At 36.7% G+C, this 23,622-nt stretch overlaps 1 protein-coding gene across 1 annotated transcript in view; it reads right to left on the bottom strand.

The window, feature by feature from the left end:
* LOC114650474 (C2 domain-containing protein 2) overlaps positions 1–6,582 on the bottom strand; it is a 140,519-nt gene extending 133,937 nt beyond the window's left edge. Inside the window, exon 1 of the mRNA XM_028800126.2 lies at positions 5,632–6,582. Within this exon, the coding sequence (XP_028655959.1) occupies positions 5,632–5,907 (276 nt within the window). The 5' untranslated portion in view covers positions 5,908–6,582. The remainder of the gene's footprint in view (positions 1–5,631) is intronic.
* Positions 6,583–23,622: the final 17,040 nt, after the last annotated feature.

Raw genomic sequence — 23,622 nt, 5'->3', positions numbered from 1 at the left:
GCAAAGATCATATCATCTGTAAAAAGTTTAAGTTAAGAGGATGGGTCCTAAAATAAAATAATGATCCAAAATACACCTCATAATCTACAATGGAATTCCTCAAGAGACACAAACTGAGAGTTTTGCCCTGGCCCTCACATTCCCCCAACCCAAACATCATTGAAAATCTATGGATAGATCTCAAAAGAGCAGCGCATGCAAGACGGCCCAAGTATCTTGCACACTTAGTAGACTTTTGCAAGGTTGAATAACAGGAAATGCCCCAAGTAACAACTGAAAGGCTCTTATCTGGTTACAAAAGCATTTACAAGCTATGATACTTGCTATGATTAAGGGGGTCTTAATAAGTACTGACCATATTGGGTGCCGAAACTTTTGCCCACTCTCAGGAACCAAGATGCTGAGAGGTGGGAATTGGAGATGAAAATAGAGCATCAAGTGGAACTGGTGTGCTTTTCAGTTTGGAAGGTGATAGTGCCACAAGACACGCTGTGTGCTGGACAGTGAATTTATCAGCCGTGTCAGAGCTTGTCAGTGTCTGCAGGATAGCGACATGAAAGGCTCCAACAGACTGGCATGTCTTTGAAACTGGAGGCTAAAAGTGCAAGTTGCTTAAAGAAAAAAAAAAAAAGAAAATGTAAGGACTTAAGTGACGGACACCTCCCATGGCTACAATAATGGGAGGTTTGTAAACCAAGTTTGCGACTGAGTTCTTGATTCTTTGAGTGTTTTTGTTGGTAGTAGTAAACTTGTTTGATTTCTGCACAGTGAACTGTCAGTGTGGTTTTGTTCCTCAAAATATGAGGAAGGGGCATTACAATATCAATGCAAAGAATGTGTTCATTCCAAAGAAATGCTGTAATGTTAAGTCTGTGGTGTGGAATTGGTTTAGATATGAAAGAGTGGATGTTGAACAAACTAAAGTAAAATGCAAACTTTCCAAAAAGATGATAGCAGGTAAAAGTGGCCGCCCATCTAGTTAATTCAGCACTTAAAACAGAAACCGCAGAATGGAAACAGTGGTTACATTAGATGCAGAGCATGCCTTGTCAGGGGCCGGGGGAAGAAAAAGGTGGAGCTGTCCATCATGTCTTCTTACCCTGCAACAGTGATTTGGCTACAATCAGGAGACGGAAGAACAAGCAGGCTGTCTATAAACCCGTCTACAGGTGGTTCACACCAGAGACCAGAAGTTATAGTAATGGTTTTTCTTCCAACAAATCAGCGATTCGGTTAAACATTAATGCGAAGCAGATGATGCACAAGAGCAAATCATACTGAAAGGCTACAGTAACTTATAACTAACCAACTCATTAGTAAATTACGGATTAAATAAGAATAACAGGAAAATCATGATGATGGTGAGAATGAAAATATAAATTCTAAAAACAATAATACACAACCCACTAAATTATCCCCATGTAATGTGAATGAATACTCGATACATTCCAATAAGAAATCAGTGAACCCAGTTTTACAATTTATAAATTGCCAACAGAGAGAAAGGCCAAGCAAAATGACACCTTTTATTGGCTAACTAAAAAGATTACAATATGCAAGCTTTTGAGGCAACTCAGACCCCTTCTTCAGGCAAGATGTAAATTGACAACAAAATGCAGAAACTAGGAAATAACAGCTTGCATAATCAAGGTATGTGTCCGATTCAAACCAGATGTTAGCTGGGATGAAAACCTGAAGCTACAATGGGCCTTTACTGATGAACTTGAAAACCAGTGAGTTAAGATAATGATCTACTAGGTTTGTCATTTGCATCTCATTTGCAATTGATTGCTGGTTAAGAAAACATGAAGCAATTAAAAACAGTGATTGCAGCCATTTTAAGACTGAAATAAAGAACAAAAATTTTGCTTGAGCAATAACTGACTTGAACTAAAAAAAATAGGTTGGAAAAAAAACCTGCAGTCACTGCAGACCACCAGGATCGAACAGGAGACTCCACTGTAGTATATACCCCTGTGCATATACTACCAGTAGCATAGCAATGTAATTCTTATCTAAAGGATTGTGGTAAAGTGAAATAATATTGTTAGTGGGCACAGGTAATTTTGCGTAAAAAGTGGAGATAAAACCATAGATACTATTTTCCTTTTGTTCATTAATAAAGTTCTTAGTTGGTCTTGGTCATTAATGCTGTGGGCTCATTGTAAATTAGAGGTAAATATTTTCACAGAAATCCCGTATTACTTGCATGACCTGATGCAAGGTTTTGCAGAATGGTACTAAGCTAAACAGTTTTTAGCAGATGTAGAAGATGTCTTCAGAGCATAAAAGAACCTATGAGAAAGTGGTCTCCTAAAAAATAAACTACAAAAGCAGCTGTACCTAGAATAGAAAACGTATATGCACATCTGTTACTGAGGCATCTTTTTTTACTATTGACGTTTCATGTGAAATGTTACAAGCTTTGTGACGAATATGCATAGTTGCAGATAAACAATAGTGATTACTGGTGGGTGTATTGATTTCTTTTTCACCCCTCTTGTACATGCTTCAGTTTTAAAAATCCACGAACACTAGGTCCTGATTTTCGTTTATCATTCAAAGAGTAACATTTAAAGCAGGAGCTGCAGAGAACTTTTGTGGGAGCAGATTAAAGCATACAGAAATAGGATAGTTCTTTGTCAGGTGCAGGACTGAGAAATATCAGTACCATGCAGACCTCTACTGTGAATCTTCCCCATGTACCAAAGCAAGGCAAAGTTAGTGAAAATTTTATATTTACCATCAATAAGAAATTCAGAAAGTGTGCACCAGTGGTGAACAGATCCACCGGGACCCAAGTTAATTTCATAGCTTGAATATCAGGCAGTAGCCTGGCTGTTGTAAATAAATACCTATATAATGGACTGACATAACAGAGCAACAAAAAAAAAAAAAAAAATCTCTCTGCTCTGATACTATAATGTTGAGGACCACTTGACTCATGTTGGTGAAATAAATTATGAAAATTTACAGAGACAAAAAACTAGAAACTGATGCACCATCAGCTGGACATTCCAAATACAGGTGAATTTATACTACAATCACTCAAAGCACCTTAACTGCACACAAGTGATCTCCATTTAACTATGTGACTTCTAAAGGCAACTGGATGCACCAGTCATGATTTAGGTGCATAGTAAAGTGTTGAATGCCTCAGCAATAAATTATTTTACATTTAATAATTTTAATACTTTTAAATCACACTGTAGAGACCTGCCTTCAATTTAAAGTTTAAGATTTTTTTTCTGGTAATTAAAGGCAAAAACGCCTAAATAAATCTACCGTGATTTAATGTTGTAAAAAAAAAAAAAAAAAAAATTGTGAATAAAAAGGTGGGTGAATTCTTTTTAGGCACTGCATATTGAGCTTTTAATGTGCTGCATTCTTGATGAAATCCTACTCTCATATCAAACTTAACAACTAGATTCAAAGAAGAAGTGTTGATCTTCCCAACATTTTAAGTGTTTACCAATTTCCATATGGAAGTTTCAACTCTCACGTCATTCTCCGATTTAATGCCCACTCATTGCTTCATTCCATCCAAATATTTTATATCTTTTACATGTTACTTACCTCACATAGATGGTAGCAGTGGCCAAGAAAAATGTTTAAACACATGTTTTCGTGCAGAATGGTGAGAAAAAAAGTTGATGATATAACTGGGGTCAATAGTGGTCAATGCTGTACAATGGCACACAACATAAACATCCATAGAAAAAAAGTTTAACAGTATTCATATTGCATAACTCACAATTCAGTTATCCAGTTGTATGCAAAAAAACATACAAAATGCATTTTTGCTTAACTACAGTTAAGTATATACTTCCAAAACAATCAGCATACATCATTAACAAGAAGCTAAAGCAACATGGGAGTCACTTTTTGAAATGAAGATCCACCTCTATCCATTATTTGTTGGTGATACTGTAAATCCTGTCATCAATTCAAATAGTGACTCCCCTGAGACTTTAAATTCCTGTTAATAATGTGTGCCGATGTATTTAGCAATATTTTTGCAAAAACACGTGTTTTACATGTTTTGTACATACAATTGAATAATTGACATATGTTACTTCTGTTGCATAATCGAAGATTTTTTTTTTCTTTTTTCACATTGTTTTCTAATGCACAGCATTGGTCACTACTGGCTTCTATTATACCATAAACTTTTTATACAGATTCAGAAGGAAAACATGAGATAATTTTTTTCACGGTTATATCTATCTATTTCTACAAACTGCACAGATAACATATAAAAAAACTTATACATTTTTGCATGGAGTATTCCATTAATGGATAATACTATTTAATTAGAATTTCCGTTTTGGGTTCCCTTCTGTTTCACTGAAAACTGTATAAACCTATAAATACATGTATTTACTTATCTGAAAAAGTTAAATGTTTTGTGGTTTGGTATCAATTATCACCCCTTAACACTCAGTTTATTTTTTCATTTCAAGTTGTTAAAACAGCTATGCTATGATAAACATACACACTGGAGTAAATGATGCCAAGTGGGATGACAGCTACATTTTTTCATACATCACACTTAAAAGAAAAAGAAAACCTTTGGAAGTAAACAAATAAGAAAAAAAACACAAGCAGCACTTTTCTGATTGTTCTACATAAGTATAAATTGGAAATTTTAACTAAAAAAGCCGGTGTTCTGACGATTTGTGCTGCCTTGTCGAAATATGCCACACATACAAATATTTACACATCTAAAAGTCAAAACGTCAAAATGAACATAAGATTTTGATGGTATTACTCACCATCAGCCTAAGTTTTTTTTTTCTAAGGTAGCACAAACCAATCACGTTTGGCTTACCATCACAATACTGGACAAAAAAACTGATTAAAATGGGAAAGGCATTGGATTGTAGAACTGGGTATGTTTGCTCCTAACAGCTTAATAATGTTAGTAGGGTCCGTTTAATTTATTCAACTTAATTTATTTAATTAACTTAATTTGTCGACTGTTGTTTTAGAATAGATGTATACTGCGTGTGCGCACGACAGCTTTGGAGTACATTTCGATAGGTTGCGTTGTTCCATAGGACACCCGCAAAAGCTTAGGAAAGAAGGTCATAGCAGCAGAATTTGAATTCAAATACTGATTGAAAGAAAACTAGCTGTGCCCAAGAGTAGAATTAGCAATCACTAAAAAGAAGGGAAAAGCTATGTTTTACTCTGCTACAAATGTATGTAAACGCTAAGATTATTTTATAAACCTCTGTAGATACTTCTCACTTTAAAATTGCAAGAAATGTGACCGATGGGAAAACATGTACAGTACAGTATAGCGATTTCCAAGGCACGTAACATATTGAAATACTTGACTGATGCATTGCTACAAAGGAACCTGGTGAAGGAGTGACTAGTGATAAAGTAATGCCATTTGAAACCCGGTCACATGAGATTCCGTTCCACCTCTTTAATCACTTAGGTTTGCATATCTACGAGTGTTCCGTAACGAGCTTCCTACACGACATATGTTTTAAAATAGAGCTCCTGTGCGATCGGTAAAGAAGCAGGTAGGCATGTGTGACTTGTAAGGCAGCTTCAGTAAAAGATGAGCGAATGACCGTAAAATGAAGTCTATAACTAAAACAAGTCATTATTACTTACCTCGAGTCGCTTGGCTTCTTCATTGATAGCTGCCAGCCAGGCTCTTCGCCACTGCCTTCTCCAGCTCGGAAGCGCCAGCACCCAATCCAGCAGAGCGGCCGCTTCTCTTGCTGTCGAGTTTGCGCCGCGGCGCTCCCGGAACCGAAAGGAGCTTAGTGCGGACTGCACTAAGTAGACTGCCACGGTCACAAGAGAGGCGACGAAAAGGGTGAGCAGGCAGAACCACTGCATGTCACCGGCACCTAGGTAAGCCAGGATGCTTTCCAAAAGGGACATAGTGGCGCATAATACAGGAGTCCAGTTGTCAGAAGTATCCCAGCGTCACCAGCATTGCACAAAGAGAACTCCGCCGTTGCCGGTGAGAGTTTAGACAATAAAAATAAAGCAGTACCCACGAGAAAAGAAGAAGAATACAAAAAAAAAAACTTTCAACTGTCTTTCGTAGACTATCCGCACATAGACGTGCGGGTCTATTATTCTATTTGCATGTTAGGATTGGTACATGCAGCTCTACTGGACTCTTGTGAAAGTGGGTAAAAAGGCAACACACTTAATGAAGGCAGGCGATGTTCGGTTTCTTCTTCGAAAACGTTTCCAAGCAAGCCGCTTGAACCGGAGTTCCGGCCTGCGTTACATCCAGTATCAGCGCAATTGCATTTCAGACTTGCTCAGCAGCGCCCGATAAAGTTGAGCCGATTCTACTACTCTGCTGCGCATGGCGAGCCGATCCCGTCAAAAGACGTCCAAAAATGAGGCATCAGCTAAATCCCATTTTAGGTAACGTTCCTCCCGAACGCCTCCAGTGGTAATCCACTTGAAAATGATAAATGGAAACTATAGTTTTACACTTTACAAAATACCCAAGGTAGTTCTTGATGTTCTCAATAGGAAAGCGAGGGGTAGTGCCTCTCAAGACAGCGCAGCGGACTGTCATTCCCAGACTGCACCACCACAGAGCCTTCTTAAAGGGACCGCGCATATAGGCTGTTCACTGTTTGAAATCCCGCCTCTGATATTATGTCTTTATTTCGTAATTAAGAATAAACTTTTCCAAGGTGAATTAATACATGGCGACGTTTTTCATGAAAAAATAGCATTGAAAATATATGAAAGGATGGTGTTTGATTTGACATTAAGGTAAAGACGCTAGTGGAGCCTTCTACAAGCTTGGACTTTATTTGTGCTGCCTCATATCATTAACTCTTTCAAATATGGATTTAGAAATTTGAATCAGCTTTTAACTTTTTTCATTTCTAGACATACACACGCAGTCTTAATTGAACACACTTTGTTTTATTACCATTCTACCTCTTTTCATTTCATACTTCTATATACTTACTTTTCAATCAGTCAGACAACCATTCCACATAATCCAAGTTAGGGTGGCAGGTTGTTCTAAGAGCAAGGCAGAAAGCAACCCTGGACATGGTGCCAACTCTATTACAGGGTCCAATTAGCAGTGCCGGGTCTAGGTTATTTCGCTCCCTAGACCATGCTTATTATTTTGCCAACTGACTGTTCGGTCTGTAACCCATGTGCCTGTTTTTTCCCCACCTTATGATAAGCCCCCTAGGTGATTGCCTAATTTGCCTTAATGGTGGTACTGGCCCTGCCAATCACACACACATATGCACACATGTTTGCACTCACACAGCCAGTTTAGTCAACAATTAATCTAAACTCTAAAACTTTTCAGATATGGTTGGAAAAGTGGAGTACCTGAAGGCAAACCCACATAGACACCAGAAGAACATGCGAATGCCATACAGAAATCTTTCAGGAATGGGATTCAAACTCAGGATGCCAGGTCTGTGAAGTAGCTTTGCTAACCACTGCGTTGCTGTATCACCCATACCCACATAGAAAGAACATGCCAACTCCATACAGACATCTTCCAGGAATCGCATTCAAACTCAGGATGCCATGTCTAAAAAGCAGCATTGCTAACCACTGTGCTTGTGTGTTGCCCTTCATCTATTTCTGGATCCATTTCATACAGCTAATGGTCAAAAAGATAGGAGCCTTTCCCAGCAGCATTAGATAAAAGTCAGCAGCTTACAGAACACCAATCCGTCACAGTGCACATTCATGCACACACCCACATTGGGCCAATTTATAATTGCTGTATAGCTTAACTTTTTGTAGGCAGCAATTAGGTTTAATTAATATTCAATATTTCACTGTCATCTGTGTATTCAATAAGATTTTCACTTGTATACATAACCTGCTAATGAAATATTCTTTTATAGCCTAGATTATATATGGTATTTTTTATTTACACTTGTTATTATTATGTTACATTGCTTGATTTTCTTTATTATTTTACATTCTTGCTGATTAGTTTTCACTGTTATGCTGTGTATGTCTGTAAGAAAGTATTAATTGGGCTCTCCTAGTAAAAATACTGAGAAAGTTCCTTGTTTCCAAAAAATTCATAAAAGTGGATGAAACATTAATTTTAACACAGGTTAGTTTATTTTATAAAAACAATAATAATCTTAGTTATTTAAAGAATTATCAGCCCTTGGCTCAAACCCACAATTGTTGAATCCTACACAACATACCCGGGACTTTTTAATTACGGCTCTCTGTAACCTTCCATCCTCCAACATTCTGCATGCTATGACATTGCCTGGAGAAGATAATTGCAGGAGCACTGAGAGCACCTCTATTAATACAGAAAGAGAGACACATGCTGACAGCTGTAGCTGCATTCATTCTGCTGAATTCCAGATCAGGTTTTTACCTGATTTTTGTTGTTATTGTTGCGGTACTTTCCCACTGTTGTAGCTCTGAGAAGGTGCTCTACTTTTCCACATTACATTTTCCAACAATGAACTTGGACCATTTGTGGAGCTCACACACACACCTGCACTTCAAGAAAACTAGCATACCTGGAGGAAACCTTACATTCACAGGAAGCACACTTCACACAATGACCGGACCACCCTTGCTTTTCATAAGTTTCCTTAAAAAATGTCTTTGATGTAATATTTTGTTACATCTGTTCACTTGTTATGAATACTCAGCTGTTGCTTTATTCAAAAAATTTGCTAAGTGCTGCATCTTGGTATCCTTCTGTTGCTCATCTTCTGTAGGGAATAACCCATTGAGTGTAAGGAAGTTATGCTCTCTAATCTTGATGCAGGAGAGTGGTGATGTGTTATATGTTGATTAGCACATGCAAGTAAGAATTTCACTGTATTCTGTACATGTGGCATTAATAACCCTATAAACCTATCAAGGATATCAGTACTGATGAATGGGACAATTTATTGATAATACAGATATGACATTTTTCACATTCTTTTCAATAGTATTTCCCTGTCCACATTTGGCACAGATATAAAAAAACTGGAACTTGTTGCCTTATATGTGGATAAATAAAAAAGGTAATTTTTACATAACTAACACACCATTTTCAGAAGTCAATAACCAAAGTAATCACACATAGTGCATTATTATGTACTGTATGTCTAGACATGCCCTGTTGTTGTGTCCCAGACTTGCAACCCATTACTACATGTTTATGCACCTTTAAGCAATTATTCTTAATCATGGTCTGGGTTGAGCCTCCCAGCATAAACCTCTCCCTATATCTCAATAGCCAGTACATCTGTTCGGTTTATAGTAAAAAATAAAAAAATAAAAAACTGCAGGTCACTGTTGATGAAAATTAAGAAAAATAATTCACAAGGCACTTGACAAATAATTTAAACTTTTTCAAACAGCATTAAGAAACTCAAAGAGTGTTGGTAGTACTGTTGTAAAAATATTAATTTTCCACTCATTTTTTGACTGTAAAGATTCAGAGAAGCTAAAGGCTATTTATGTGTCATTGAGCATAGGTCATGAACAAAAGCTGGATGGGATGGCAGCCTATCCTAGGGCCTACTCATAATCACATTCACACCAGGCTAATAATATTTTCCAGTTGACCCTAAAATATGTGTTTGAAAAAAAATGCCATTGGTTTAAAATTTATTTATACAGATTCATGCTCATTCACCTTGTAAGCCACACTACTTATTTAAGAATAAATTTGTAATGACATGCTTTGGTAGAATTACTGTTGGTACATTTCACTGTGCTTTACCTGTATTCTGTTACTATTTATGGAGTCCATCTTTGAGAATTGGGCAGGATGGGTTCAATCCAACTATCCACTGTTCAGATACTAATTTTGCTGTATGGTTTATAGGGTCATTACTGCAATATAAATAAAATTTATTATTATTATTATTATTACTGTCACATGCACAGAAATTCTTACTTACACATTCTAATCAGCATGCAGCACATTGTCTCTCTCTGGCACCATGATATTTAAGTACAGGTATAACGAATTGCCTCAAAACGTCTCTGTTTCTTACCTGAAAAATCTCACAACAATATCAGCATTATAGAAGAGAAATTCCAAAACAGTTTGAAACTGTTATGTGTAGAGAAGTAGATCCTTTTCCAGCACCATCAAGGAACCAATTTTGGTTATGACACTAGTATATAACAGAGTGCCAAAAGAATGTGAAAACACCACACAGATAAAGACAGATCACTGAAGGAGTGAAGAAGGAATTTCTAACAATTGCACCACTGTGCTACTCCAGTTTAATAATGTATCCACCTATTTTCTAATCTTGAGTATTTTAATACAAGGTTGTGGAGCGCTAGACCCTGACTCAACAGCATCTGGCTCAAATGAGTAAACAAGTTGAGTTATGAATTGAAAGAATTATGAATTGAATTATGAAATGAAAATGAATTATATATGACAGTCAATCTAATACAGTATGTACCTTTTTGAATTTTGGAAGTAGACATGTGTAAATTGAAAAAAGTCTGTAATGTGATCAAGAGTTGAATCTAATTTTCAGGAGATGTGAGATAATTCATTAAACCACATAATCTTTATTTTACATAGCAACTTTCACAGACACCTTACAAGGCACACACAAACAAAATACAAAATAACTTGAGATAGCAATGTAAAATTGTTTGCTGTTATTTTACCTGCATTTAAAGAAACTGGTTGCTGTTATTTTACCTTTTTCCCCCAAAATATGTGCATAGAAATTCAGATTCCAGGTAAACAAGGGATCACTCTACAGGTGTCTTTTAGCTCATGAGTTTTAATTTGGTTGACAATAATATTACAGTCACTGTCTTTTTCCAACTCTGCAATGTTCCATTGAATTCCTTCAGCAGTTTGTATTTGGAATGGCAAGCCTCTATTTAAATGATAGCCTTTGTATATTTTTTTCTTTCTTTAGTTCTGTACTCTAGCTCTGATGTAGACATAATCTTTAGCAAATCTATAATTTTAAAATAACATAATTCCAATGAGAAAGGCATCTCAGGGTGTCAGATACACCCTGCACTAAATGATTCCTGATTTTTCTTATAGGCTTCTAATGTTTTTCTTTCTTTTATATTCTCATTCATTCAATGCAATATTTTTTTCTTTTCTTTCTAAATGTAGGAATTTCTTTGTGTTGAAAATACATCCAAGTTTCTCTGTGTATTACACACCCAAGATTCTCTGTGCATTACACACCCACATTTTTAATGAATTACATACGAGTCCTCTCAGTGTATTACACTCCTTAATTTCCTTGTTTTCCGAGCAAAACATTTTCTTTTCCTTTCTAAGCTGTAAAATTTTTAGACCCTTCTTTGCACAGAGCTGCTCTTTGTTCCAAATCTGCTACAAATCTTTCATCCCTTTTCCTTGCAAACATTAAGTTTTTATAGCCCTTTGCCCAACTAAATACTTGATTTTACTTTGTTCTATATCTACTAAACCCTTCATTGTAGCTTTTTTCTTCTAGTGACTAAGCTCTGACCTCCACTTGGCTGTTTTCTACTGAGCCAAATACCAAACATTTGCTGTTTACTAAATAAAAGCCTCCATTAGAAGCACTTACTGAATGAAAAAAGTTGTTTTTTCTCTTTTATAAACTGAATACTTTTCTCCATTTAAATCCTTAATTGACCACTAAAGTGTTTTCCCTCTCTAAGCTTTTTATTCCATTGAAAGCTTCTTTAATTCAAATATTTACCCTGATATATCCAATATTCAGTTGCCAACTGACAATGAGAATCCATTATCTTTCTTAACTTTTAATTTTGCTACAAATGTACAGTCTTTCTCTGCTTTCATGCAGTAGTTAGCATTTCAGAAACTAGCTTCATCTTTTGATGTACTTTATACAGTATATAATAGAACTTGTAGCACACCAAGCAGTATGAACAACATACACAATAAATTCATTAACGTGTGATGCTACAAAAACCAAAATGTAAACAAAACAGTTAGAGAAGGATACATAAATATCAGAAAGAATGGCGAGAAACAGAACAAAAATGTACTCAAACAGTATTACATCCAGACAGGATGTTGTACAGTTACACTATGAAAGAAAACTATATGCTCTAAATAAAAAGAAAAAGATATAGAAAACTGACAGACACAGGAAAAATTTAGCATCATTCATATTTGTAGAGAAGTACAAGTAAAATAATATAACTGCTTCCATGTCCACATTCCATACTGGAAATAATTAAATAAAATGACTGAAGCTGGCTCACAGATCATTGGCTCCAATGAGAAACCTGTAGAAAACTCCACAAACAATCATTGTGCAGTTGCTTTGCTTCTAAAAAAAGAAAAAAACATCTCCAGTTTGCCTAAAAGAACAAGTCAATATCATATGACTGCAAAATGATATGCATATACCATGATTTTATAGCCGATCAAACATATACTGTAAATATACTTCATTGATGACAACAAAAGGAGGCTGCAAAAAGTTGCAGTCCAGTATGCATTATGTGCAACTTGCCTGATTAAAGAATACTTTCAGGGAAAAAATGCACTTCCTCACAACTTTGAAGAGGCTGAACTCTTCTTAAAAGGCAGTTTCGTTCTTCTCAAGCTCACAAGGATATAAAATTCTGACCTAAATAGCTTCTTTCACAAGACTTTATTTCACTTATCACAACAATTTAGCTTCTGTGTGGGTCCCTGACTAGACGCTTCAGTTCTAACTTGTTTTCATTTTATTTATCTGATTACTCTAGTACATGTGAAATGATGAATGCATATCCCATTTGTGAATGGTATTTATTCCTGCATAATGAGATACATAAATGAAAGTAGCAATTAGTAAAAAAATATCATCCCATCAGTCAGTGAGATAAAATGCAGCTACTGTACATCATGTAGTAAGACAATAAAGAAGAATAGATAGATAGATAGATAGATAGATAGATAGATAGATAGATAGATACTTAGGCGAAGAAAGAGAGTTTTGGAATATTAAACCATGGATTTAAACCCCATTAACACATTGTGGCAAAACTTAAATACTGAAAATTTCACAACTGTCACCAAAACAGTTTAACAGTGTGCTCAAATTCCTTCATAGCACTGTGAGAGCTGAGAAATAACTATAAGAAAGCCCTAGATGCATTTATTTCTGCAACTACTGGTGTAAATGGTTATTGATTCCAAGTAAAACTGCACCTATAAGTGTTGAACAATTTTAATTAATAAAATAAAATAAAACCTACCATTTTTTTCCTTACCTAATATTCCATTGTGTTAAAAGGATTTGATAATATTAACTGAAACCGCACAGATAATCGCTCAATGCTGCAAATACTTACACAAGATATGGCTAATATAAGTCTGTGAAACACCGTTCCCTAAATTACCTAAAAGGCTTTCTACTGACTGAGTTTCAAACCCAGAATGAGATGTTGTGGATAGGTGGAAGGACACTTATGGATATCAAGGAAGTGTTGGGGTGCTAGCAGGGTTATATTAAACCAAAAGAACACTCAATGGTGCTAATGGTAGTTGAACAGAAATAAAATGAGCCTTCATGACTCTTCTTTTAAGGTTAACAGCTTGATAGAGCGGGTCTTCCTGAGGAGCCCTGTTCTGGTGGCAGTTTGGGTCCAAATTGAGATACCTTTCTCTGGGATATCCACTCTTTTATAGGACTCCTGCCGGAATGGGCAGAGTCATTTTCCCTCACTGGACGTGTTCCCGCCACTGTGGATGAAAAAGAGAGAGACAGTGTTAGTGACTCTGCCCCCTCTTGCCCCCGGGTAGTATCGCTAACCTGTGGTAAACCTGTAACGTGATCCTCCAACACTTAATGCATGACAATGCCTACTTTTCTGAAATATCACAACTTTACTAGATAAGTCATTTCCTTGTAGAACTTGTTCCTAATTTTAATGAGAAAAGCTTCCAAAAGTTTTCAAACCATGCAAACAACATTGTATTCTCTTATATTCAATTTTAATAGCCACGCTGATATTTTTCTGTTTATTCTAAATGATTGTTATGAGTGTATTGCTTCATCTGTTTTCAAATCTCTTTTTCTATACTAGATTAACAGGGCTATAGCATGTGCTGGCAGCAACAAGCAAAAGGCAGAATCCACACAAAGACCTAAAGACGAAAAGCCAGACTGTCACAGCATACCACACACCCTAAAATATTAAACCCAGAGTAGCTTTAAAAATGCTTTTCATTGTTTTTTCTGCAGGGGACTTGTAATATCTGAGAAATGGTTGCTTTACTCATACCTGTAGCTGACCTGTGGGACAAAACAATCAAATATAAGGAAAAAACAGAGCTTAGTTTGATTTTTTTATGTTGGTTAACTTTTAAATATAAACAGCTTCTAAAGTGTAGCAAGGCGACAAATCTACACAAGAGTATGTTAAAAACAGGAACAATCAGATGCACTTGTCTTGGTCTGCATGTCCCACAAGCTTTCCAGATGGTTAAGGTGACAGCATGGTGAAAATAGCTCAAGTCAAGCAGCAACCATCAAGTGTCAAGTTAGGCTCTTTACAGTCTTTGTTCAATTAATCTTTAACATTTTAATTCCATACAAAATTTCTGCATTCTTCCACTAAATGTTCTCTTTGGTAACAAACAAGTATATACAGGTGCTGGTCATAAAATTAGAATATCATAACAAAGTTGATTTATTTCAGTAATTCCATTCAAAAAGTGAAACTTGTATATTAGATTCATTCATTACACACAGACTGATGTATTTCAAATGTTTATTTCTTTTAATGTTGATGATTATAACTGACAACTAATGAAAGTCCCAAATTCAGTATCTCAGAAAATTAGAATATTGTGAAAAGGTTCAATATTGAAGACACCTGGTGCCACACTCTAATCAGCTAATTAACTCAAAACACCTGCAAAAGCCTTTAAATGGTCTCTCAGTCTAGTTCTGTAGGCTACACAATCATGGGGAAGACTGCCGACTTGACAGTTGTCTAAAAGACGACCATTGACACCTTGCACAAGGAGGGCAAGACACAAAAGGTCATTGCTAAAGAGGCTGGCTGTTCACAGAGCTCTGTATCCAAGCACATTAATAGAGAGGCGAAGAGAAGGACAAGATGTGGTAGAAAAAAGTGTACAAGCAATAGGGATAACCGCACCCTGGAGAGGATTGTGAAACAAAACCCATTCAAAAATGTGGGGGAGATTCACAAAGAGTGGACTGCAACTGTAGTCAGTGCTTCAAGAACCACCACGCACAGACGTATGCAAGACATGGGTTTCAGCTGTCGCATTCCTTGTGTCAAGCCACTCTTGAACAAGAGACAGCATCAGAAGCGTCTCACCTGGGCTAAAGACAAAAAGGTCCAAAGTTATGTTCTCTGATGAAAGTAAATTTTTCATTTCCTTTGGAAATCAAGGTCCCAGAGTCTGGAGGAAGAGAGGAGAGGCACAGAAACCACGTTGCGTGAGGTCCAGTGTAAAGTTTCCACAGTCAGTGATGGTTTGGGGTGCCATGTCATCTGCTGGTGTTGGTCCATTGTGTTTTCTGAGGTCCAAGGTCAACGCAGCCGTCTACCAGGAAGTTTTAGAGCACTTCATGCTTCCTGCTGCTGACAAACTTTATGGAGATGCAGATTTCATTTTCCAACAGGACCTGGCACCTGCACACAGTGCCAAAGCTACCAGTACCTGGTTTAAGGACCATGGTATCCCTGTTCTTGATTGGCCAGCAAACTCGCCTGACCTTAACCCCATAGAAAATCTATGGGGTATTGTGAAGAGGAAGATGCAATACGCCAGACCCAACAATTCAGAACAGCTGAAGGCCACTATCAGAGCAACATGGGCTCTCATAACACCTGAGCAGTGCCACAGACTGATCAACTCCATGCCACGCCGCATTGCTGCAGTAATCCAGGCCAAAGGAGCCCCAACTAAATATTGAGTGCTGTACATGCTCATACTTTTCATGTTCATACCTTTCAGTTGGCCAACATTTCTAAAAATCCTTTTTTTGCATTGGTCTTAATTGATATTCTAATTTTCCGAGATACTGAATTTGGGACTTTTATTAGTTGTCAGTTATAATCATCAACATTAAAAGAAATAAACATTTGAAATACATCAGTCTGTGTGTAATGAATGAATCTAATATACAAGTTTCACTTTTTGAATGGAATTACTGAAATAAATCAACTTTGTCATGATATTCTAATTTTATGACCAGCACCTGTAAATGGTATTTCTTCTATTGTCTTCTCATCGTGCATCTTTAGAATAATCTAACAAGTTCTTGCTATGTAAAATCTATCCATGAATTCATTTTCTAACCCATTAATGCAGCTTATGTACACAGAATGCCAGTGTCTCACCCAGAAGCATAGGTGGAAGATAATGAGATGCACTCATGCATAGACCCATGCTGTCTCATTTGGTGTTAATTTAGGCTTGCCAATTAACCTAACAAGCATATATTTGGTATACAAAACTGGAGTACATTGAGAAAATCTATGCAAACACAGGGAGAATGTGCACATTTTTGTGCAAATCAGGATCTATAACTGTGAGGCAGCTGTGATTTCCACACACTACCATGCTGCACCATTCCATACAGTTTGACACAAAATGATTTTCTGGATGTGTGTGTAATTTAACTGTATTGTTTGAAAGTGTAAATTTTTATAAGTGTGTATTCAATACAGAATTTCACCAAACCACTGATATAAAATGTGTTCTTTTTCAGGTACATTCTCAACCTCTGTTTGTTGGTTATTTAAACACTAGACAAAGAGCCCGTTTCGACAACGTAAGATGAAACAGGCACGAGTGGAATAGTAATAAGTATAAGCACCACAAACCTGATATAAGTGCATTGAATGAATGCGTAATTAGGCCTTGAGCTGTAGTCCCTGCTGGTCTTCCTGTGGGAGTCACAAATAAAAGAACAAACCATGAATGGGAATGAGTGACATATGCTGGGTGGAGAGAGCAATAGCAATGTGCCATCATGCAGTGCCCAGACCGGGTCTGTATCGAAGGAGTGACATCACAAAGGAGTGACATAAATACCATATTAAAGAAGTGACATTTTATTGGAGTGACATAATGATGGAGTGACAAATTATGATTAAAATTTTATTAAATAATTTGTTATCTTGCTTCAACAGAGAGCAGGAACACAACTGAAAGTACGCTCGCCAAAAAAATTGTCGCCGCTTCACCTACCACTTGGATGGTTGGTTGGATGGTTGTCACTCCTTTGAAATTTATATCTGAGATTTCACTCCTTTGTTATGTCACTCCTATGAAATGTCCCTCCTTTGAATTGCTCCCCCTACACCATCACCAGTACACAACATGAATTGACACAGAACACTAGATATTAAGAACATTCTTAAAGAACTTGAAAAAAAAAAAAAGAAATAATCTTGCCAAATGTGCTCTTTTGTTGTACCCACTATTCCCTTACACTGTCCACAAAATCGGCAGTCAGGTCAGAAAATATTTATGAGGCACAGGAGAACAAAAAGAGCCAAGGCAAAGTCAGGATCAACACCAAAAGTCAGAAAGAGAGAACGACAGAGCCAAATTTTAAACCAAAAGGCAGAGGCTTGTTTCAATAACCAGTAAACAAAATAACAAGTAAAGTGAGTCACTCAGGTTGGAACAATCTCAGATACAAAACGGCTGTCAAGTCAACTTTTTAACTCCTCACCAATTACCCTGATGTCATGTCCCTAGAGGCCACGTCTCTAGCAACCAGGACCTGCATGATGACGACAGAAACCAAAAATTGTCACTTCAATTGCCTAAACAAATTGGCACCCAAAAAAGACGCTGAATAAAAGCCAATTTCGAAATGAAGGCACCAATCAAGAAAATAAATATCAAATTAAATTTCCTGAGTGTATAAACCCCAGAAATGACACCTGGATGGTACTTTTTTCCTCAAAAAATCCTAAAAAAAATTCAAAAGATTCTCTATTCCTAACACACCTAAAAGAAATATTATGCAAGTTGTTGATATTGTACTAACCTTAATATCAATTCTATCAATTAGGCTTACTTACCAAGAATCCAACCATCACAAATAACATGACCCTGAAATCTGCTTCCCATACTACTGTAACTAGTCATATGTTAATTCAATGAAAGTTGTTTCTGTTTACAAAAGCAAATGTATTCTGTAATGGTGCCTTTATCACAACATATGTATAGTAAATTGTGCCGAATACATTAGTAAAATTAGCAATTGCTAAAAATTGCCTTTTGATCTTGGTTTGCATACCCTGACTCTAAGAAAATTGGATGTATCTTGGTAGCATCTTAATTATACCATCCCATACAGTTGGCATAATGCAGCCTTGGAATTACTGAAAGATTGCTGACTGGTCAGCCAGTTCATGCTGAAAATTGTCTATTGCCAAATATCATACAGTTGTTTAAACTTATAACAGAACTAGGATCACATTTCTGCATGATGGTCTCTGTAATGACCACAGACCACAACTCCAAGAGGACAGCTCTAGGAAGTCTAAATCTGTTTATAAGCCAGTCATTGTCATAAGCCAAAACATTTATTGCAATCCCTGAAAACTCACTCAGAAACTCAGAGATATGGGTTTGGCCCGAATATTTGTGCATGGATCAAACTACTGTATACCAATCCAGAAGCTTCAGTTTGTATTAATAACATTTGCTCAGACTACTTTAAACTAGAACGTGGTACCAGACAGGGATGTCCCTTGTCGCCACTGTTGTTTGCAATCGCTATTGAACCACTGGCGGTTCACTGCCGAAATTCTTATCAGATAAAGGGGATTGTCAGAGAAGGACTGGAACAGAAAATTTCTGTATATGCAGATGATATGGTCTTATATATATCAGACCCAGAAAACACTGTCCCTGCTGTTTTAACAGCACTAACAGAATTTCAAAAGATACCTGGTCTTAGAATTAATCTGAATAAAAGTATACTCTTTTCAGTGAATTCACAAGCATATAATATTAGATTAGACACCCTACCTTTTTACCATAGCAGATCAGTTTAAATACCTAGGGGGTAAATATCACAAGTAAACATAAAGCTCTTTATCAACAAAATTTTGGCGTCTGTATGGAAAAAATTAAGCAAGACTTGCATAGATGGTCAACCCTTCATCTCACTCTAGCCGGAAGAATTAACATTGTTAAGATGAATATCCTTCCTAAACTTCTCTTTTTATTTCAAAACATTCCAATATATATCAATAAATCGTTTTTTAAACAGTTAGATTCAACAATAACCTCATTCATTTGGAACTCAAAACACCCACGTATCCGAAGAGCGACCCTACAAAGACCTCAGGCAGAAGGTGGCATGGCTTTACCTAATTTTCAGTTTTATTACTGGGCAGCAAACATACAAGCCATAAAAACCTGGACACAAATAAATGAACATACTCAGGCTTGGTCCGCAATAGAAGTAAAATCCTGTAGTATTTCTTTATATTCCCTGCTCTGCTCTCCAATAAATGAAAGCTATCGCAGATATACTAATAACCCAATTGTGCTTTACTCACTCAGAATATGGAACCAAATTAGAAAGCATTTTAAGATGGAAAATCTTTTATCAGTTGCACCTCTGCAAGAGAACCACCTCTTTCAACCTTCGCAAGTATATCCAGTTTTTAATACCTGGAAAAGTTTTGGGATTAAAATGCTCAGAGATCTTTATATAGACAACATATTTACATCTTTTGAACAATTACGTTCAAAATTCAACCTCCCAGTTACACATTTCTTTTACTATCTTCAAATTAGAAATTTTGTTAAACAGAAATTGCCCAATTTCCCCCACCTTGCACCCTCCACAATGCTGGAAAAAATACTGCTCAATTTCGAGGAAATAAACACTATTTCCGCAATATATAAAATCTTATTAGAGTCCCTACCTTTCAAAGATCCAAGAGGACATTGGGAAGAAGATCTCTTAATCAATATATCAGAAAAGGAGTGGAAGGTAACAAAGCAGAGAATTCACTCGAGTTCTATATGCGCAAAGCATAGAATTATTCAACTAAAAATTATATTTCGATTTCATCTGTCTCGCTTAAAACTGTCCAAAATGTTTCCAGGGCAGGATCCAACCTGCGAACGCTGCAACCAAGCTCCTGCCTCACTGGGTCACATGTTCTGGGCCTGCACCAAACTAACATCATTTTGGACAAAAATTTTTAAGTGCCTTTCAGACAGCCTTGGTATCACAATCCCTCCTAACCTATTAACAGCTGTGTTCGGTGTTCTTCCAGATGGACTTGAATTGGAGAAGGACAAGCAAACGGTGATTGCATTCACTACACTTTTGGCACGCAGACTTATTTTGTTAAATTGGAAGAATCCCAATTCTCCTCTTATAAGTCAGTGGGAAACCGATGTTTTATATTATTTGAAATTGGAAAAAATCAAATTCTCAGTTAGAGGATCTGTACAAAATTTTTTCAAAACCTGGCAGGATTTAATCAATATTATTTTAGAATAAGAGAAATAACTATTACCGCATTTAACTCCCTTCTCCATCTCTTATTTACATATATATTTACTTCTCCCTTTCTTTTGTTTAATGTTGCCTTATTAAAAAGCCTTAAGCAATTTTCCTTTAGCTAAGCTCTCCTTCTCAGGGGTGGGGTTTGATTTGTCTTCAATTTTGTTGGGTTATAAATTGATCTGTTTGTATGGAATGATTACAATGAAAATTAATAAAATAAAAATATTAAAAAAAAAAACTCAGAGATAATGCTGCCATTGAGTTATATTGTACAACACAACAACAAAACAGATAGGCTACACACTAAGGCAATTTACATAAAGCACATGCATTAAGCATTACTAAAAAAACTAAAGACTGTTTTATTGAGAGGATGTATCTGTTGGCTGTGATATACAGTCATATGAAAAAGTTTGGGAACCCCTCTCAGCCTGCGTAATAATTTACTCTACTTTCAACAGAAAAGATAATAGTGGTATGTCTTTCATTTCCTAGGAACATCTGAGTACTGGAGTGTTTTCTGAACAAAGGCTTTTAGTGAAGCAGTATTTAGCTGTATGAAATTAAATCAAATGTGAAAAACTGGCTGTGCAAAAATTTGGGTACCCTTGTAATTTTGCCGATTTGAATGAATGTAACTGCTCAATACTGATTACTTGCAACACCAAATTGGTTGGATTAGCTCATTAAGCCTTGAACTTCATAGACAGGTGTGTCCAATCATGAGAAAAGGTATTTAAGGTGGTCAATTGCAAGTTGTGCTTCCCTTTGACTCTCCTCTGAAGAGTGACAGCATGGGATCCTCAAAGCAACTCTCAAAGATCTGAAAACAAAGATTGTTCAGTATTATGGTTTAAGGGAAGGCTACAAAAAGCTATCTCAGAGGTTTAAACTGTCAGTTTCGACTGTAAAGAATGTAATCAGGAAAAGGAAGGCCACAGGCACAGCTGCTGTTAAACCCAGGTCTGGCAGGCCAAGAAACATACAGGAGCAGCATATGTGCAGGATTGTGAGAATGGTTACAGACAACCCACAGATCACCTCCAAAGACCTGCAAGAACATCTTGCTGCAGATGGTGTATCTGTACATCGTTCTACAATTCAGCGCAATTTGCACAAAGAACATCTGTATGGCAGGGTGATGAGAAAGAAGCCCTTTCTGCACTCACGCCACAAACAGAGTCACTTGTTGTATGCAAATGCTCATTTAGACAAGCCAGATTCATTTTGGAACAAAATGCTTTGGACTGATGAGACTAAAATTGAGTTATCTGGTCATAACAAAAAGTGCTTTGCATGGCGGAAGAAGAACACCGCATTCCAAGAAAAACACCTGCTACCTACTGTCAAATTTGGTGGAGGTTCCGTCATGCTGTGTGGTTAGTACTGGGACTGGGGTCATTGTTAAAGTCGAGGGTCGGATGAATTCAACCCAATATCAACAAATTCGTCAGGATAATGTTCAAGCATCATTCACAAAGTTGAAGTTACGCAGGGGTTGGATATTCCAACAAGACAATGACCCAAAACACAGTTCGAAATCTATAAAGGTATTCATGCAGAGGGAGAAGTACAATGTTCTGGAATGGCCGTCACAGTCCCCTGACTTGAATATCATCAGAAATCTATGGGATGATTTGAAGCAGGCTGTCCATGCTCGGCAGCCATCAAATTTAACTGAACTGGAGAGGTTTTGTATGGAAGAATGGTCAAAAATACCTCCATCCAGAATGCAGACACTCATGAAAGGCTATAGGAGGCGTCTAGAGGCTATTATATTTGCAAAAGGAGGCTCAACTAAGTATTGATGTAATATCTCTGTTGGGGTCCCCAAATTTATGCACCTGTCTAATTTTGTTATGATGCATATTGCATATTTTCTGTTAATCCAATACACTTAATGTCACTGCTGAAATACTACTGTTTCCATAAGGCATGCCATATATTAAAAGGAAGTTGCTACTTTGAAAGCTCAGCCAATGCTAAACAAAAATCCAAAGAATTAAGAGGGGTTCCCAAACTTTTTCATATGACTGTAATTAGTTCAAGAACATCAGAATGTGACTAATGTGTTATTGAAATGTAAAACGAAATGAGAATTTATATTCACTTCATTATCCTTCCACATGGAGTTGCTAAAATCACAAACCCAAAAAAGTCTGCATTGGATTAACAAATGATCAAAATTTGCAGTAAAACTGAGCTAATTTTCATGCCAGGTTTGTTTTTTATAAATCTCAACTCTTGCGTAAGTAGTGGCCAAGTCATAGGTTGTCCAATTTAGTTTTGACACAATAAGATAAGCTCATGGAGAATGAAGTGAGAGTGAATATTTTAAACACTGCGGGAAATGTTATGTTTATTCTTTATTTATTAAGGGATTTGATTTATGAATAATAATAAGTTGAGAAAGAGGTAGGGGAGATTGAAGGGTGCTGATTTGGTGGAGTTCAATTTATCATTTGGACTTTTAAACAATAAACATACTGACTAGAAATCATTTTTCACTGTCACAATAATGCACAGTAAGTGCCACAATGGATGGATTCTTTGCTCTTTACATGGCTTGTGGAGGTGGCTCTCTATCCTTAAAAGGACTACTTGCCTTTCGCCACACTATTTGGAAAAGCACCTGCGACTGTGCGGAGTTACTGTTTTATTGGTGCTCCTCATATTGATGATGCAATGCCAGCTCATTTTTTAATGACTCGCCCCTGGGTAATGTAACTTGTCCAGCGCCGTGATATATGCACAACATTGGACTTAAGTATTTCACTAATAAACCAGGAAAATAAGTATGGATGTCATATTTTGGATTGAGCATAACAGTAAAATGTTTTGTCTTATTTTTACAATATTTAGCAGTTCTTTCTTTCTTTCCGTTTTTGTAAAACAGTTGTTTTAAAGTCGTTATTTTGTTTGCAAGCATCATGATATAGAAAAATATCTCATTTACCTCTCACCGGTCATTCTCTTCTTAGCCGAAAAGGACGTTTGACCCTCTCTTGTTTCCGTAGGCAGCTTGATGTACACAGGCTACACGTATAGAACGAGTCGAGGCTGAGCTTTTCACTTTGATTGGCTCCTACAGCTGGAACGACACATCGTAGGTTGGATATTTTGAAGATCGGCCAATTGA

This window comes from Erpetoichthys calabaricus, chromosome 4, assembly GCF_900747795.2.
Source record: "Erpetoichthys calabaricus chromosome 4, fErpCal1.3, whole genome shotgun sequence".
Lineage (NCBI taxonomy): Eukaryota > Metazoa > Chordata > Cladistia > Polypteriformes > Polypteridae > Erpetoichthys > Erpetoichthys calabaricus.
This window is presented reverse-complemented; position numbering and strand designations above follow the sequence as displayed.